Here is a 17,120-nt window from a genome sequence, read left to right as displayed (position 1 = left end):
AAATTACACAGCTTGGGTGGAGCTGAGGGTGCCCAGAGAGGCTTGCCTGGGAATCGAACCCGGGCCCTCCGGTCAGTAGTCCAATGCTCTAATACCACGACCCACAACCATGATATAGTGTAGCTGATATTATTCTGAATCCCCTGACATTTTCCATCTATACCTATACCTATTGAGTTTTCTGAACCAAATATTTTCTTTGATTAACCCCTGTCTATGGCAGAACTATTGCTTCTCTCCACAGTCATTCCCTGTTCCTAAGCCATAGTCCCCCACCTTACTATCATCTCTTACTTCCCCTACTGTCTCGTTCCAATCCTTCATAACTAGCAAATTTTTCATTCCATGGAAACCTGCAATTATATCCTCTAATTGATTGTATACCCTGTTGACTTATTCCTCCATATGCTTCCTTGGTCGCATGTACATGTGAACAGTGACCAAGTTCGTTGGTTCAGCTTTTACTTCTACTAATAAATTTTATCATTTATTATGATATTATTCGTACCTTTTTGTTCAATATAACTTCCATCCCTTTTTAAATCCTTTTCCTCTGCTGTATATTGCTCTGTGACTATCACTCTAATAATCCTCGCTATCCTTCCATCTCACCTTGCATAGACCTTAAATATCTATTTTTCCTCTTTCCATCTCTCACTTCATATTTTCTAATGTCCCTGGTCTCAAAATTGTCGCAACAATCCATTTCCATATTTTAACTGCTTTGATCCTCTTCTTTGTCTTCTCTGCTGGTGATATCAAGTCTGCTTTGCAAGGCTATTTTTTCACTGACAGCCATGGAAGCCTTGTGGCTCTCCAGCTGCTGGACACAACACGCAACCCAGTGGATTAAGTCCTATAACTCATTTCTATACTTCTGCCATCATAATTGCTAGGGATGAATAATTGTGGTGGATTCTGGTCCCCTTTGATGATAGGGCTTTCAATGTACCACCTCTACTGAAATGGCCACCTCATAGTGATCAAATGCCTTTGCACTGCCTCATTCAGTAACAGATGCTGCTGCATGGATTAACTTTTTTGTGGCTCCTATCCTGCAGTCTATCTAGCATGGTTAATCGTGCTAGGAGTAATTATCATTCCTCCCTCCATTACAAACTTTGGGGTGATGAGAATGGACTATCCTTTCCACCATGTTAAGATTTTAGACCAAGGGAAGGACATTTGGGATTACTCAGCATTTAGTTCTGAAGGACTAATTTTCCCCCATGAGGTCCACCACTTGTCAATTCCTAGGTAATGTCTGCTTTTGATCTGCCTGTGTATGCTTTGATGAGAGGGTTTGGGGAGGTCATTCAGTTACATATTTTGCATGATCTTAGAGGGAAGTCAAACAATACAGTTAGGTTTGAGATGTTTTCTGCTAAGCCCTATAGACAAGTCGGTTTAAAAACTCACATGTGTACAGGAACTGGCAGTCTTTAGGTGACCTGTTATCTTTTAATGTCTTACAAGTATAAATGTGACCAATTCATTCAAGAGTATCCTCCACTTATCACTCTTCATTATGTATGAGATAAATGTGGCTAGTCAATGTAACAATGATTACGACTGAAAACGTTTACACAACAACTAAGGCTTCGTGATAATAACATTACATAACTTCACCCATTGAAAGATAACTGTAGACTTCATGAAAAATAAGAGAAGCTACCCAATTACTAGCACTAGATATAATATATCAATGGTTTTAATAATTCAATGGTAGTTAAAGGTACTCCAGGCTATATAGGACTATTGGAGCTTACAAGCCAAGCATGCATTTTCAGAATCAATAGCAGAAATATAAAAGTAAGCACTGTGGAACTGTTCACAATGAGCATAATTCATTCCAAAATCTTTCCTGTAAGGTGAAACATTCGCTATTCAAAACGAATTTTCATGTATAAATTAATGTAAGTTATAGTATTCACTCCATGCCAAAAATAATAAATAATATACTAGGTTTATTCAAAGAAAGCTATGTTTATATTGTTTAGGATTGTGAATAATCTTGATCTTTTCTTCTATCATCTACCTGGAGTACGACTTTGATTTGTAGAAAACAAAGTAAATCAATATTAATATTTATCATCTTTATTAAAAGATTTTGTGCTTTTCAACAGACTTTATGTTGAGATACAATGTGTTTCACTGACTTGCGGCATCATCAGGTACAAATTTCATTTGCTTGCAGAAATTGAATAAATATGCTTAGGAGAGAGGAGAGGGGCTATGGATATGTTCGGAGGGTGAGAAAGGGTGGGATGTAGAATGTGGGGGTTGTAATTATTTGGGGAAGGGAAGGGAAAGAAGTGGTGGTGTTATGGCTAGGTCATGGCATGGAGGTGGGGTGGAGGGGCATTGGAAGGGTTGAGGTGATCAGTTGCATTGAAGCATTGGTTTTGTTTTTCCTTCAAAGGTTAGTCCCACGGATAGGAGAATGGAGGGTTGAGAGTACAATGCTTGTCACAAAGGGTTGTTTTGGGGTCTGCCAAGGGCCTTCTTGTCTCAAGTTGCCAAAGAGTGTCAGTTTTTAATCCTTTTGGGTGGATATGAAGTATTTCAGGGAAGAAATTGCTTGTGTGGTTGAATTCTATGAGGTGTGTTGCAAAGAGGGTGTCTTGTCGTGTCTGGCGTCTTGAAATTTTTCCCTGTCTGACTGACCCAAGAACTAAGCTCTTACTAGGCTACTAGAACTAGCTGGTTAAGATTAATATAATATTAAGTTTCTTATTTTGAAAGATACAGTGGGATGGTATATAGAAGGTATTAATATTTTCCTGTAAAACTAGTTTGCAATTGTTGAACACCAGGTTTTGTATTTTTTCAGGTCTTGCTATCTCTCTCCGGGGAAATTGACTCAATACGTGGCAATCAGAAAGAGGAGGAAGCCAAGGCAGAAGTAGAAGGTGCTGCCATGGCTGTTGCTAAAGCTCAGGAAGAAGAAGAGGTTGCAATGGAAGCTGAAGAAGTGTCAAATGCTGTTCATGTTGCAAGCCCAGCCAAAGCTCCATCACACTCACCTCAGGTTCCCCCTGGTGGCTATCCCATCTATGTCCCGGGGCCTCGAAAAAGAGGGAGACCACTCAAGAGGCAAATGAATCTTATATTCCAGGTAAGATTGGAGTTGTTATTCATATCCTGGAATTTGTAATTGTAGCATTAATGACTGCATCATTTAGGGAAGGGAAGCATATGTGGTATATTTTATTGATGAATTTCAAAAAGACATTCATTATATCTCATATTTTACTGTCTGGTTCAAAATAAATAAGGAAATCAGGTGGCGTTAATATTGAATAGAAAATCATGTGATCAGTTGGTGCTAGGGGTGAGGCATGTGTTAGTATTTTAAAGTGTGCCCTGGGAAATGATGAAAGAAATGGTAAGAGCTATGATGAAAATAAATTTGGAATTTTCATTTGCAGTGGACTTTTGTAATACGAGCATGAACTGCTCCACGACCCTTCTTGTGAAGCAAAACACTCATTTAGTGAAACAACTTCTGACTTATAAATTAATGTAAAGTACGATAATTTGTTCCATGCCGAAAAAAAATAAATTATGTACAGGTTTATACAAATAAAATTATGAATACATTGATTAGGATTGTGGATCATTTTCACCATTTCTTCATCATGGAATCAAGCAACTGGGAATGTGAACTTGATTTGTAAAACAAAAATGATTCTAAATAAATTGTTAATTATTTATAATATATACCTAATTCCTTTTTACTAAAAAGCTGTCTAGATACATTTGTTTTTGCTGACCCTTCAAAATTTGTTAAAAATGCTCAGAATCTCAGCCCAAAAATCTCAGAATGATCGTTAAATAAATTTATGGCATGAATCACCACTTCCTTATTAGGGCGATGCCTCATATGCATGTTACAATGCAAAAGTTTCCCGTGACATCCACATCTCATTTAGCCTGCTGTTTTGGACTAAACACTTCTTGAAGGCTCGTTGGAGTTTCTGAATGGTAAACAAGCAGGGGTTTGATTTTAAAATCGCTGCTTGCATTTGTGCAAAATAGCAGCATGAGATGGCCTTTCATTGCCCTGTGATCATGCAATGCATTGTCTTCTACTGCTATTTGGACAAATATAGGTTTGCTTTTCCCAAAGAGAACCGTCTCTTCACAATGAAAAACATGTAGTGCCAGGTAGCCCTCAAAATCTAATAGCTTTTCAAAGTCGCCTATGAAGTTCTCTGCTGCCTTAGACTCTGAGCTTACTGCTACACCATGCCTCACAATGCCATGGATGACGGTTCTTCCCATCAACTTCTCAAACCATGCACGGCTCCCCTTAAATAATTGTTTGGCTTTTGATTATCCTGACATCTCATTAATGAATTTGGCAAAAATCACTTTCCCCTTCTCAAAAATGATATTCTCATAAATGGTGTTGCATTGTAATTGCTTTTTTTATGCACATGAAGAATAGCATATAAAATAGATGCATTTCTAATTTTTATGCCATCAATTTAGGCTTCACTTAGACACTTCAGAACTTGTATGAAACTGCTAAATTTAATTAATATGGAAATAACTGGCGTTAAATTTAATCATTGAGACATAGGAATTCATAATTAATATGATCATGATATGGTTGCTGATTATGAAAAATTGATGATTCAATGACTTATTTTCCAGGAAAAGGTGATGACAGATGCAGAAATGGCTCTAAGAAAGGAAGCAGAAGCCAGCAGAAAAGCCTTGGAGGCACTTCAGAAGGAGATGTCGGCAAGAGATTCCCCTACAGGTGATGCCCCATCTAATATTACCTCATCTGTTGGAAGACCAAGAGGCACAAGGAACTTGGTGCATCAAAGAGTTCAGCCTGTGACACAATTAGGACAGACAAGGCAGGTTGTCCAGGTCAGGGACAGAAGCAGTAGTGGTGGAACTGGCAATGTGGTGACAAGCTCATCCAACACAAACACCATTGCTACAGCTGCGGTCAATGTTAGCAATTCAACAGCAGGTGGTACAGTAATGACCCAGTACATGGAGGTCTTGAAGGAAGCGGGTTTGCCTACAGATGTGCCAATACTCATGGATAGTGGAGATGGATCCTTTGTAACAGTGAATGAAGAAGTTTTGATGAACATTGTGAGTGGAGGAGTGATTCAATGCCATGTGGAAGAGGGAGGGAATATAGCAACCCTGACCACTGGTGATGGTTCTGTGGTGGCTTCAGAGGTGCAGGAGGATGCCACAGAAGTGGATGAAGGAGCTGAGCAGATGGAGACTCAGACTGTTGTGGAAAATGCTGATGCTGGAGCATTGTCGGGGATGGTTGCTGTGGAGGAGAGAACGAGGGAAATGCCTATCCAGGAGGCATCTGGCAGAGGCCATGATATGCCGATTGTTGAATCTGAGGAAGCTGTGGGAGAAACAGCCATCACTTTTACTGAGAATGAGACTGTAGTTCAGGAGGTAGAGGGTTCAAAGGAGGCGGAAGCAGGGGAGACAATTTACATGGTGGTGGAGGATGGTAATGGAGGGGTTGAGGGCAAGCAAGTGGTGGACCACAATGGTGTGCCATTGTGCAAAGTGAAACCTGGCACACTTGAAGTAAAAACAATGTACCTGGTGACAAGGGATGCAACGAAAACCATGCAATGTGCCATTAGCGAAGAAGCATTGGTGGTTTCAGAAGGAGATGTAGTGCAGGGCATGCCCATTGCCAGTGGTGTTGAGCTGCAGGAGGATGCCAAAGCAACAATGCCTATGGTGAGTTATTGATGTGATATATATTGTGTGTGGCCTATGATGGATGAGGTGCACTATCTGATATTTTTGGCATACAAGGGTGGTTTGAAAAATTTTTGTAAAAATGAAAACTACTTCATTTTGCAAAAAACCATTTTTATTTTTCAAGATAGTTACTTTTTAGACTTAATCGTTTCACCAAATGGCTATCCAATTTGTAGCTGCCTTCTAAATAATATTTGTTCCAACTCTTCAAATTAGGAATTTGTTTCCACAATCACCTCCAATTTAAAATTTTAATTTCATTCCGACCAGCCATTTCATCATTTTAGGTTCCAAGGGGTCCAAGTTTTGAGAATGAAAAATAATCTTAGGGGGATGGGAAATAAGTTGGAATGGTAAATGCATCAATTTTGTAGCCATAGCTGTAGAGGATTTAGCTGATGCATTGTCTTAATGAATAAGGACTTTTTGTGGTGCAATTTTGGTCTTTTTCTCGCAATTTCATTTTCAAATAGTCTAAAAACAATGCATAGTATACATTTGCAATAGTTTAAACTTTTCCCAAAGAGTCAGTGAAAATTATACCTTGAAAATCTGAAAAAGTATTCACCATAACCTTCCTGACTGAAGTTCTTCTCTTTCTTTAATGCAGTCTTCTCATTGTCTACCCATTACATGGTTTCAAGAATGTAGTGCTGTTAATGTTTTATTTACAGTGATTTGTAATGTCTAAAATCCTGCAGGTAATGCTGAAGCAGCTGCTAACTGGCCTTGGGGAACATGTCACATAGTTTCATTTTTGGTCAACCATGAGAAATTATGGCTCCTATCTTAGTGATATCTTCCTCATTACCAAATGCTGGTGCAAAATGTAATGTACCTGTTCACTTGCAATGCCCACTCTATCAGCAATCTCATGCAGCTTCACTCCCTTATTATCCATCAACATATCATGGATCTTATCAATAATAAGGTGATATAAATTCTGGAGTAGTGACCTTGACAGGGCATCCAGAACATTCAACATCACCTTTGCTAATATTACCTCTTTGAAAATTTTTAAACCACTTACAACCTTTCTAATAAAAGGTGCAAATTCATCATGTTAACCAAGCTTCTCTCTAGAGGTGATTTTTGGATCTATCTTTGGTAATGCATTTCATTGTTGAGAATGTTGATTATTATCATGAATAACTTAGTTGTGAAAGACCGAGGCACAATTCATTATAATCGGGTAATTAGACCTGAGAACTGTTTGTTGCAGTCCATCAAGATCTGTATATCCCTTCCAATTTTTTCCATTTTCTCAGTGTTTTGGTTTATTGTCTATCTTGTAATTAATTTGTAGCTTTCCTATACAGTTCTTCCATTCCTTCTTTCATCCATAATGGTTTTCAGTAAGCTACCGTCCCCTTTAGATCCCTTCTTCTTGTCTATATTTCTCATGGAATTTTCCCTTCAACCTGGTATTTAAAGACTTCATTCGTAAATTGGCATGTCCATATTAATTTCATCATTCTTCTATTTCTTGGCTTTTCTGTAATTTCAAATAATTTGTCTTTGCTGTTCCTGTCCTTGTCTCACAGCAGTGGGAAAGATAATTCCATGTAAGGATTTCTTGGGTCATTTCTTTCTCTTCAGGCTGGTGCTATTTGATCTTAGTAATTACACTATACTCTCATTAAGATGTTTCTTATTAGCATGCCCATTACTTCAGGCCCTGGTACTAACCAATGAATAATTGTGGTTAGCAAATTTTTGTTACTCTTTAATAAATTTGAGGGAAGACTATAATTAAAATTTTTCTGTGAATAATTAGACATCCCAGCATTAAAATCAATTAAAACTGCATGCAAACTTTTTCAGTTTTTTGCTTACTTTTTCATATTAAAAAATCAAAATTACTTGAGGTGATACTTAATTTAGGCAAAGAGTTGTAAAAAATGGCCGTTATTAGAAGCCAAAATGGAATCATCTTGATTTCCTAATTTTAAATTTTTGTAGCATCGCCTGAGCACAATTTTTTTGGTGAAGTTTATTCTGAAAATTTTATTGGCTGTTATCAAAATAGCATGGGCAAAAGTATTAGTAAGTAAGTAAGTAAGTAATTTTATTTGCCCAGCAGATTTGTACAATTGTAAAAAACAAGCACAGATATAGGACACGTCAATGTTATATAAAGAAATGATAAATACTAAGTACATGTTTAAATACAAAGAAACTCATGGGACAAGAAGTTCATTAATAGAATAAAACATTTTACAGAGTAAATATTTCTGAAGGTTGAGCTTAAATATAGGCAGCTTATGTTGTGCTTTCAGTTCTTTAGGAAGTTTATTAAAAATCCTGAGGCCCATATGTTTAGGTCCATGGGCGGTGGTACAGGTTCTGACAAAGTTTTGGTGGAGGTCAGCAGAATGCCTTGTGTTATAATTGTGAACGTTGGCATTGGAAAGATAACTAGAGAAGTTGCTTTTGACATACAAAGATGCGCAATACATATACACGCAGGGAATGGGTAAAATTTTCAATTTTTTAAAGAGGGGACGACAGGATGCTGCATGAGTAGCAAGGCAAATAAGTCGGATGATCCGTTTTTGAATTTTAAATATAATATTTGCATTAGGTGTAGGGCCCCATAAAAGAATACTATAAACAACATGAGAGTAAAATTCACTATAATAAAGAGACAATAAGACCTCAGTATTGACGGTATGCCTAATGAATCTGATAAGATGACAGAGTGAACTCAACTTATTACGAAGTTTGAGAATATGGTCATCCCAAGACAGACGACTGTCAATAGAGATGCCTAGAAAACATGATTTACTTTTTTGTACAATAAGTTCGTTATCAATATTTACAGTTATGCAAGCAGCTGATTTATTCTTATTAGCAAAGTAAATTAAAGAAGATTTACTAACATTGAGGAAGAGGGAATTGAGGAGACACTACTCATGTAACAGCTGGGTAACGGAAACAGAGGTTAATATTAGTGTGTCTACAGAGGAGGCAGACACGAGGACATTTGTGTCATCAGCATAGACGACAGGCAGCACGCCTGGTACAGAGTTCAGTAATGTTGGTAGATCATTTACGTACATAAGGAACAAGATTGGGCCCAGGACAGATCCCTGGGGTACACCACATAGAACACTTTTTACTGGAGAAAGGAACTCTCTTCCTTGTTTACTTAAGGCTACACATTGTTTTCTGTCCAGGAGATAGGATCTAACCCAGTCTAGGGAAGTCCCTCTTATTCCCAGGCATTCAATTTTTCGAAGTAAGAGGTTGTGATTGACAGCATCAAACGCCTTTGAAAAATCGAAAAATAAGGCAAGAGATTCAGATCTATTGTCAAGATCAGAAGTTATTTTGTTAACTGCTTGATATATAGCTGTGGATGTAGACCTGAGTTTCCTGAAACCATGTTGGTTGGGAGAAAGTAAGTTATGGGATTCCAGAAATAATATTAAGCGATTGTAAAAAATTAATTCAAATATTTTACCGAATTGGTTGAGCAATGAAATGGGCCGATAAGAATTCATATCGTCTTTAGGTCCTTTGCCCTTGTAGAGGGGCAAGACTTTCGCTACTTTCAAGGTGGCAGGGAATTTCCCTACCTTTAGAGATTTGTTAATTAAAAATAATAATGGATGCTTAATTGCCTCGTAAGATTTCTTAAAAATAGTGGCTGGTATTCCATCAAGACCTGCAGAGTATTTATTACTAATTTTGGACATTGCCTTAGTTAATTCATGTTCCGAACAGGGATATAAGAATAGCGAGTTACTAGAGTTGGAAATAAGGGGATATTTGCCACTGTTACACTGATTTGTAGGAGTTATCTGAGATAGGTAATGTTCATTGAGGGAGGATGCCATCTGTATAGTATTTTGATTGAGCTTTCCAGAAGTATTACGAAGTACAATGTCAGAGTTGACATTTGAGATAGATTTGGATTCATTAATTATTTTCCAGGCTTCCCTAGATTTGTTAGAGGCATTAGTAATTCGAGAATTGTTATATGATCGTTTGGCATTGTAAAGAATAGTCCTGTATTCCTTTTTCAAAGTGGAGTATTCGTGTTGACTGGAGGAGTCAGTTTTATTTCTAAAATATGCTGCTAAATCTTTCATGTACCTTGCAAGATTACGAATTTCATCGGTAACCCAGGGTTTCTTATTATGATATAAAACTGAGGTTTTGAACCTAATTGGCCCAATGGGAAAACAAAAATTGAAGTATTCAAGGTAAGTAGAATAGAAGTAAAGAAAGTTGTCGTCAAAACAGTAATCGCTGTAAACATTCGACCAGTCATGGGAGCCTAGCCGCTCAAAGAAGTTAGAAATATTCTCATCGGAAAATTTTCTTCTGAAAATGGTCTTGCTGTTACTATTATCACTGAAGGTGAAAGTGGCTAGAAGAGGAAAATGGTCAGAAATATGAGACTCGATTGTTACGGTTTCAGATAACTCTGCACTGGAATTTGTAAGAACTACATCTAGAAGAGTAGAAGTAGTTCTGCAAACTCTAGTGGCTACCATATTAGTAACAGAAAGGCCAAAGGAAGACAGAATGTCAAACAGATCATATTTAGCTTTAGAGCTTTCTAGTAGGTTGCAGTTGAAGTCGCCGGTTATAATCAGCAACGGGTTAGGAATAGACTTATGGATTAATTCCAACAATGTATAAAATTTAGAAAGGAACACGTCAAAATCACTGGCTGGAGAACGATAAATCGTAACAATTATATAATCACGGTTGTTTCCTTTGATACGAGACAGACTGGACTCGAACAGGTGATCTTCATTAAGGGGATTGGAGAACTGGATAAGTGGCACTGAGGAATATGTCAGTCTCACAGACACTAGGATTAATACACCACCATTTTTACTTGTTGCTCGGCAAAAAGCATCGGCGAGAACGTAACCAGTAAGTCGGAACAAAAGCAGTTCCCCCTTCTGAAGCCAGTGCTCATTTACACAAATCACATCAGGGTTATGTTCACTCGTAAATACTTCAAGGTCAATCAGTTTATTGCGCAAACACTGAATGTTAATATGGAGAATCTTTAATTGCATAGTTATCCTGCCGCAATTTCCGGGCGGAGTCTCCGAAAAGAATAATTTCCGATACAGATATTTTTTGGCCAGAACTCTGGGGTAAGGAGCTTTTCACGTAAATCTTGATTCACAGACAAATGAAAGGAGGCGTAATTGCCTCTGGTTACCTTAAGTTGCTCAATGTCTACAGCAGAATCAAGAAGATCCGGCAAATTAACCTTCAGATAGGACATGATTTCGTCTTTCGTCGTGTCAGGAAGAAAATTCCAGACATGAACATGAGAACGCCGCGAGATGCCGGAGATAGAGCTCTTGTTATTGGAGGAGCCCATAATAGGTGGTCGGCGTCGCCGCTTTTTCACTTCAATGAAGCCGTCGTTAGGAGAATTGGAAGAAGGATTAGGTGAAATAGTTACACTCGGTTGGGAGATGATCGCTTCAGAAGAAGTTTCAGATGATAGGGAGGTAGGCTGTTGAACGCAGGGCATGGCAGGCTCAGCAGATGCATTCTGCCGTTTAAAGCCTCGCGTGAACGGACGACTGTGGATGCGTGTTACCTCGGAACACGATGTCACTTGTTTTGTGGTATTAGAAGCAAGAAAAGTGCTGTATTGTTAAGTAATCCTCATTTTGATAAATTAATCAGTAAAATGAAGTATGAGGGTAGTCTGAAGAGTTTAAGACCTAACAAAAAAGCAGAACATTTTTTTCTTCAAATTTATTGAAACAAGGTGTGATCAAAAAAAGGCTGGACTGATTTTATTACTTTTTAATTTAAAACGATACAGCTTCATTGAACTTGTCTCCCTCAAAGTACATGCCCTGGCTGACGATACACCTTTGCCAACGTTTCTTCCAGCTCTCGAACCCTGCCTGGTAAGCCGCCTTAGGGATCCTCTTCAGGTCCGCCATACAATTAGTTTTAATGTCTGCTGTACAGTCAAATGGGCATCCTTTCAAGGTTGATTTTAACTTCAGAAACAAAAAGAAGATATTAAGAAACTCTGGGTTGGCATTGGCTCGATCCGGGAGATTCTGACAAATGTCCACACGTTTTTGTCTGTGTTCATCAGTCAGCACCCGCAGGATGAATTTTGATGCAATGCACGTCATGCCCAAAATGTCTGTCAAAATTGTGTGACAGGCCTATTGTTCACTTTCTCGGCTATCTCCCAAACAGTTAAACGGCGGCGATTTGCCCGCACCAAATTCTGTCTGGGGTCTGTCGAAGTGGAAGGCCGTCCCTTATGCAAATCTTCATCGGTCGAGGTTCTGCCTGATTTAAAACGACTACCACTCAAAAAATCGGCTTCGACTCATACCTCACAGTTACTCACTCTAATGATTGTAAAAATGGCTGAAATTTTGGCGAGTACCTTTCAACAAATTCATTAGCACATTCCCCAACTTTTGTTAAAGAGTGCTGCCATCTTCATGTTGAGGTCTGAAAGATTTCAGACAAGCCTCATGATAACTAGTTATAATAGTTATGTGAGCATTTTTTGCCTTCACTCTTATAACTCAATTCTAATATAAAATTTTTGGTTACTCCACCCTGAAAAATTAGGAGAATGTTAATAGAAAGTTATATACTCTGATGCTCTGCACCAACTGTCTATTATTCATATTAAAATAAAAGTTCCGATTTCTTTGGATTGAAAATAGAAATTCTAAAAGACTTTAATTATATTTCTCTCTAAGTTACTCTCTTGGCCCATCTGCTAGATGAAAAGTTATGGAAAAAGTGGTCTTGCATGAGATCAGGTGACTGTGATACTTACAGTGCTTGAAATTGAAGAAAATATCACTATCATCTTGCGTGAATGCTTTTAAACACATGTTTTCTTTTCCTCATTATCGTCTTTGAATTTCAGGGATCTAGGGTACAAATCTGAACTATTGATAATAGGAAAAAGGTAATAATTGGGAATGGATACAAGAGCAACAAGATATTTACATAAAAAGCTTATAGAATAACAATATTGGTTAATTGTTTATCCACGATGAACATGTGCAACCGTTCCTTAAACAGGGATATAATTTTGGATCATAAAAATAAAAAGTATATGAACAATGTCATTCACTTTACATGCTATGTATCTTACGTTTTGGTGCAAGTGTGCATGGAACATTACAGGAAGTCCTCACTTTGATTAGACCTTGATCCCTTATATCTCTTTGTGGATGTATGCTTTCTGCCTATAGTTTCTCTGTGATAATTATACAGTTAATACAGAGTGGTCCTGTAGAAGTGAATTAAGACCAACTTTTATCAGCACATATAGCTTATAAAAGCTTTCTATCCAGAACTGAAGCTACTAACTGATTAACGGGGAACCACATCCTCCAACTTATTTGTCATAAAAGACAAACCATTCTTATATTTCATTCCATGCCTGTGGTTCTTAAAATCCATAATTTTTTATTCATACCTTCAATTTCCTTTTTATGCCATTGTGTATATATTATATCTGGATCCCAGGTCTATTCTCTTGATAGTCACCTCCTGTCAAAATTCCCTTAGGCCTTTTTTGTCTTTTTGAAAAGGCCACTCATTTTTGGGAGAGAAAAAGTGAATGCTAGTATTGCTATTAAACTAATGAAAAAATTCATCTGTTGTTTTTACTCCTTCAACCACATAAAATTAGTCGTATGATGATCAATAAAACCACTTAATCATGTAAAATTGTGAGAGAGCTGTCTATTCAGGCCAATTAGGCACTATATTGATTGTAATGTGTATATCTTTTTCAATTTCAGAAAGTAGATTTTGAGAAAATGGATCGATTGCCATCTTTGGAGGAGAATGATATTGCAATACAAGCTGCAGAAATGTCCAACTCTCAGGAGGAGAAGCTGTCTGAGCAGTGTGTGCCCTCGTCCCAGCCAAATTCTGAATGTGATGAAATGCCATCAGTGGTTTCAGAAGACACTGTTGCAGAATCCGCAGTAATAAGTACTGAGTTTCCAGTTTCTGATGCTGCAAGCAGTGATGATGCTGGCAAAGTACAACCCTCTGTGGAATGCCAAGAATATAGTGCCAGTCCTGCGCCTTGTGCTTCAAATGTGGGTTTGAGCAAAAGGAAAGCGGAAGAGAATGTGGATCCATCTTCGGTGAAAAAGGTGAAAGAAGAAGCAGAAGAAAAGGGAGAAGATTCTAGGGAATTTGTGTTGATCATAAAAGATGTGGAATTGAGCGATAGGAAAACGGAAGAGAATGTGGCTCCATCTTTGGTGGAAAAAGTGAAAGAAGAAGCTGAAGAAAAGGAAGAAGATTCAGAGGAATTTGTGTTGATCTTAAAAGATGATATGGATGAAAGTTCTTCCAGCGTTGTTGAAAACCAAACTGAGTTTATACTAACCTCCTCTACAAATGCCGAGTGCAACCCCAGTCAGAGAGAAGAAATGCATAATTCTATTTCTTCTCATGCAGGTAAATTTATTTTTCAATTTGGCTCACCATAAATAAATAATAAATTTACTGGACAACGGTAGTGGTGGTGATGGATTCGTATTGCATTCCACTTAAGGAAGCCATGTCCTTTTGTATTTTTTCAAATTAATTTCATTAATTATTTTTTATGCATTTGTATTGCAGCTCAGGTGCATGATTATAATTAACTAATTCAAACATTTGAACTATGCTGAGCCAACTAGTGATGTTCTCTGGATAGACTGTTTTGTCTTAATGATTTATTAGTCTACTTAGTTTTAATTAAGTAATAAAGAGTTTTGGCATCATAATCTTTACAATAACAAAGTTACTGTTATTTGCTTTTCCAAGCTTTTTCAACTTGAAAAACAAATATTTGGAGTAAAGAAGGAAAAGGTTTTTTTGAGCAAATGAAATATATTTATGTTGAATAGAACTGAGCATGCATGATTTTACTGTGGTGGAGGAACCACTGTAGGAGTGAGTTTCCCTTCCCCCAGAAAGTTATCCTAAATTTCAATGTATTATTGGGTGTTCCTCTCTTCATTACAAAAGGAATCAGGTAAAAGAGTCTCAGCATTTCATGGCATGTTGCTTTACAATGAAGAGTGGGTGATCTTCTCTTGATTATTTTTTTGTTTATTCATAGTTGCAGTTGATGCTGTTGGTGACTTCCAAGGAAAGGTAGAGTTAACCACTGCTCCTGGAAGGGAAGGAAGGTCTCTTCCAATGCTTCAGGACAGCGATGAAGATATCAAATCTAGTACAATGTGATGAAGTTCACTTTAATATATTGGATACAAGACTTTCCCTTGAGTGCATAATTGGTTCAGCATTTACAAGTGATAGTTTTGAAGATGTGAATCCCTAAATAGACTAAAGAAAGTTAACATGAGGGATGACTATAGTGTTGATATCTGAGGTGTTGTTCGTGCAAGTTCCATTATCACACTGTACGCTCAAACGTTTTATGCTGACAAGATCTTTTTAAACATTGATCCATGTTTTTTGCCATTTAGTTAGTTTTCATACAATGGACTACAGGTGCTTTCCAAAGCCTGATTCTTGAAACCTTTGTATAATGGCATGAGGCTCCAATTGAGTGGCTATTCCTTCAAAACCTTAATATTTGTATCAATAAAAAATAGCTAATATATCTTATTGAAGTGGTAATGAAGTATTGACGTATTATAACTATATATGGACTTTATATTTACTTGTACTATAAGTAAATCAGTTTGAAGTGTGTGTGTGTGCTAAATTGAGTGCTACAAATGGGTAACCAAATACCTAGTTTAATCTGGGATATATTTAAAGTAACTGTCTTCTCTGCAATGATCCTTCTGAATAGCTTCCAATTAAAAATTAAAATATGAGACTGGATTAATAAAATTATTTCCAATCTAACGTTATAAGTTTTTACGTATATTTAGTATTTGAATACGTATGGTTATGTAAAGAATATTTTAGAATAGCAAATGTAGCCTATTTGTGGCAATGTGGATTTATAATTTTTGAGCTCAAAAGAAAGTTTTTATACGAGAGCTTAATGTGAGTGTCTGAGTACAACTGTGCATCTAGGGTGAACAGTTTAGATCACATTTTGTTTCTTCGTGTTAAGCACGTGGTTTCACTTACCTGTAAATCAGTTTTGCTAATATGCTTTAATATTAGTCCTACATAGTTTTCTGTGTTACATATATAACCTTTGTCTCATGTAGGCAATAAATATTTTTGGTGATGAAATGATGGTTACTCTTGTTCTCAATATCAAACAAGCCTTGTGAGAAGTGACCTCGAAAAGTTCCAGTCATTTTTCAATCCAGTTTTGGGTATGACCTTGGAGTCTGCTCTCTCAAAGTTGACTAGTGTTATAAGTGCATTTATGGATCATTATCAGGCAACATGTTTATCATATTCACAACGTGATATTAGCGCTGTATATTGATTCAATTGCAAAAGATTAAAATAGCCATGGTTACTTATCGGTGTGGGAACTCCCAAATCATTCTACCCTTGAAATCAAATATCAAGAAGGGAAATAGGGAATGATGATTTGTTAAAGAAAATGATTCAGCTCTGTCACAATAGAACTGAAATGTACATTGTTTTTTAATTACCTGCATTTTTGAATGGATGTTATATTTTTCTTAAAGCTCCTTAGACTAGCTCTCAAATAATGTATTTGAGGTATTTTTCACGTTGGCCATGCACTCTTTCTTATTGACTGCAATTATTGTTTCATGTAAAAAGTATCTAGTGAAAGAGGGTTATTGTTCCTCTTATAAAAATATTTTTGTTAGCTATTCAGGCATAAATCTGATCCCAAGTTGTAGTTTTTCTTCTATTTATTGTTGTAATCTTTACTGTTTATTTTAAAAGCATTAAGATTAGTGCTGAATTTATTGCTTGCTGGTTTCCAAGATTTATGTATTTCAGTACTTTCTGGAAAAACAAAAACACCTGACCAAATCTTTTCATTTCTTTTGTAAATAGTGTACTCAGGTGTAATATTGGGAGATAGCTAAGGGGTAGTTACAATGTAGGATTATTTTCCATTTTAAACTTGTATTTACCTTTGTCTTCATTATCAGAGCTAAGTTTTACCACACATGTATAATTTGTTTAGTATTAAAATGCAGTTTTCTGTCATATGCTAGTTTTTATTGAATTTATAATGGATGGTGCAGTATGCTCTTTGAATAAATGATTTGGGACTCCCATTGGCCTTTTTAGGTAAGAGTATTCTAAAGCAAAATGCTAACATTGAGCATAAGTGAAGAAGTCAGGGGTGTGAACTGGATTTGGAACTTAATTGTATCAAATGTTTAATTTCTGTCTGGAACCTAAATTATTTTTCCCAAAAAGTGTTCTGCTATGAACTGAGATGAAAA

General features: G+C 36.9%; 1 protein-coding gene across 1 annotated transcript in view; it reads left to right on the top strand.

The window, feature by feature from the left end:
- LOC139687122 (uncharacterized) overlaps positions 1–16,872 on the top strand; it is a 35,471-nt gene extending 18,599 nt beyond the window's left edge. Inside the window, exons 6-9 of the mRNA XM_071584245.1 lie at positions 2,834–3,118; positions 4,663–5,745; positions 13,554–14,226; positions 14,876–16,872. Coding sequence (XP_071440346.1) covers positions 2,834–3,118; positions 4,663–5,745; positions 13,554–14,226; positions 14,876–15,000 — 2,166 coding nt within the window. The 3' untranslated portion in view covers positions 15,001–16,872. The remainder of the gene's footprint in view (positions 1–2,833; positions 3,119–4,662; positions 5,746–13,553; positions 14,227–14,875) is intronic.
- Positions 16,873–17,120: the final 248 nt, after the last annotated feature.

The sequence above is a fragment of the Hetaerina americana genome, unplaced genomic scaffold (genome assembly GCF_022747635.1).
Source record: "Hetaerina americana unplaced genomic scaffold, ioHetAmer1.1.p SCAF_17, whole genome shotgun sequence".
Taxonomy (NCBI): domain Eukaryota; kingdom Metazoa; phylum Arthropoda; class Insecta; order Odonata; family Calopterygidae; genus Hetaerina; species Hetaerina americana.
The sequence above is the reverse complement of the archived record's forward strand: the minus strand, read 5'-3'. Positions and strand labels throughout refer to the sequence as shown.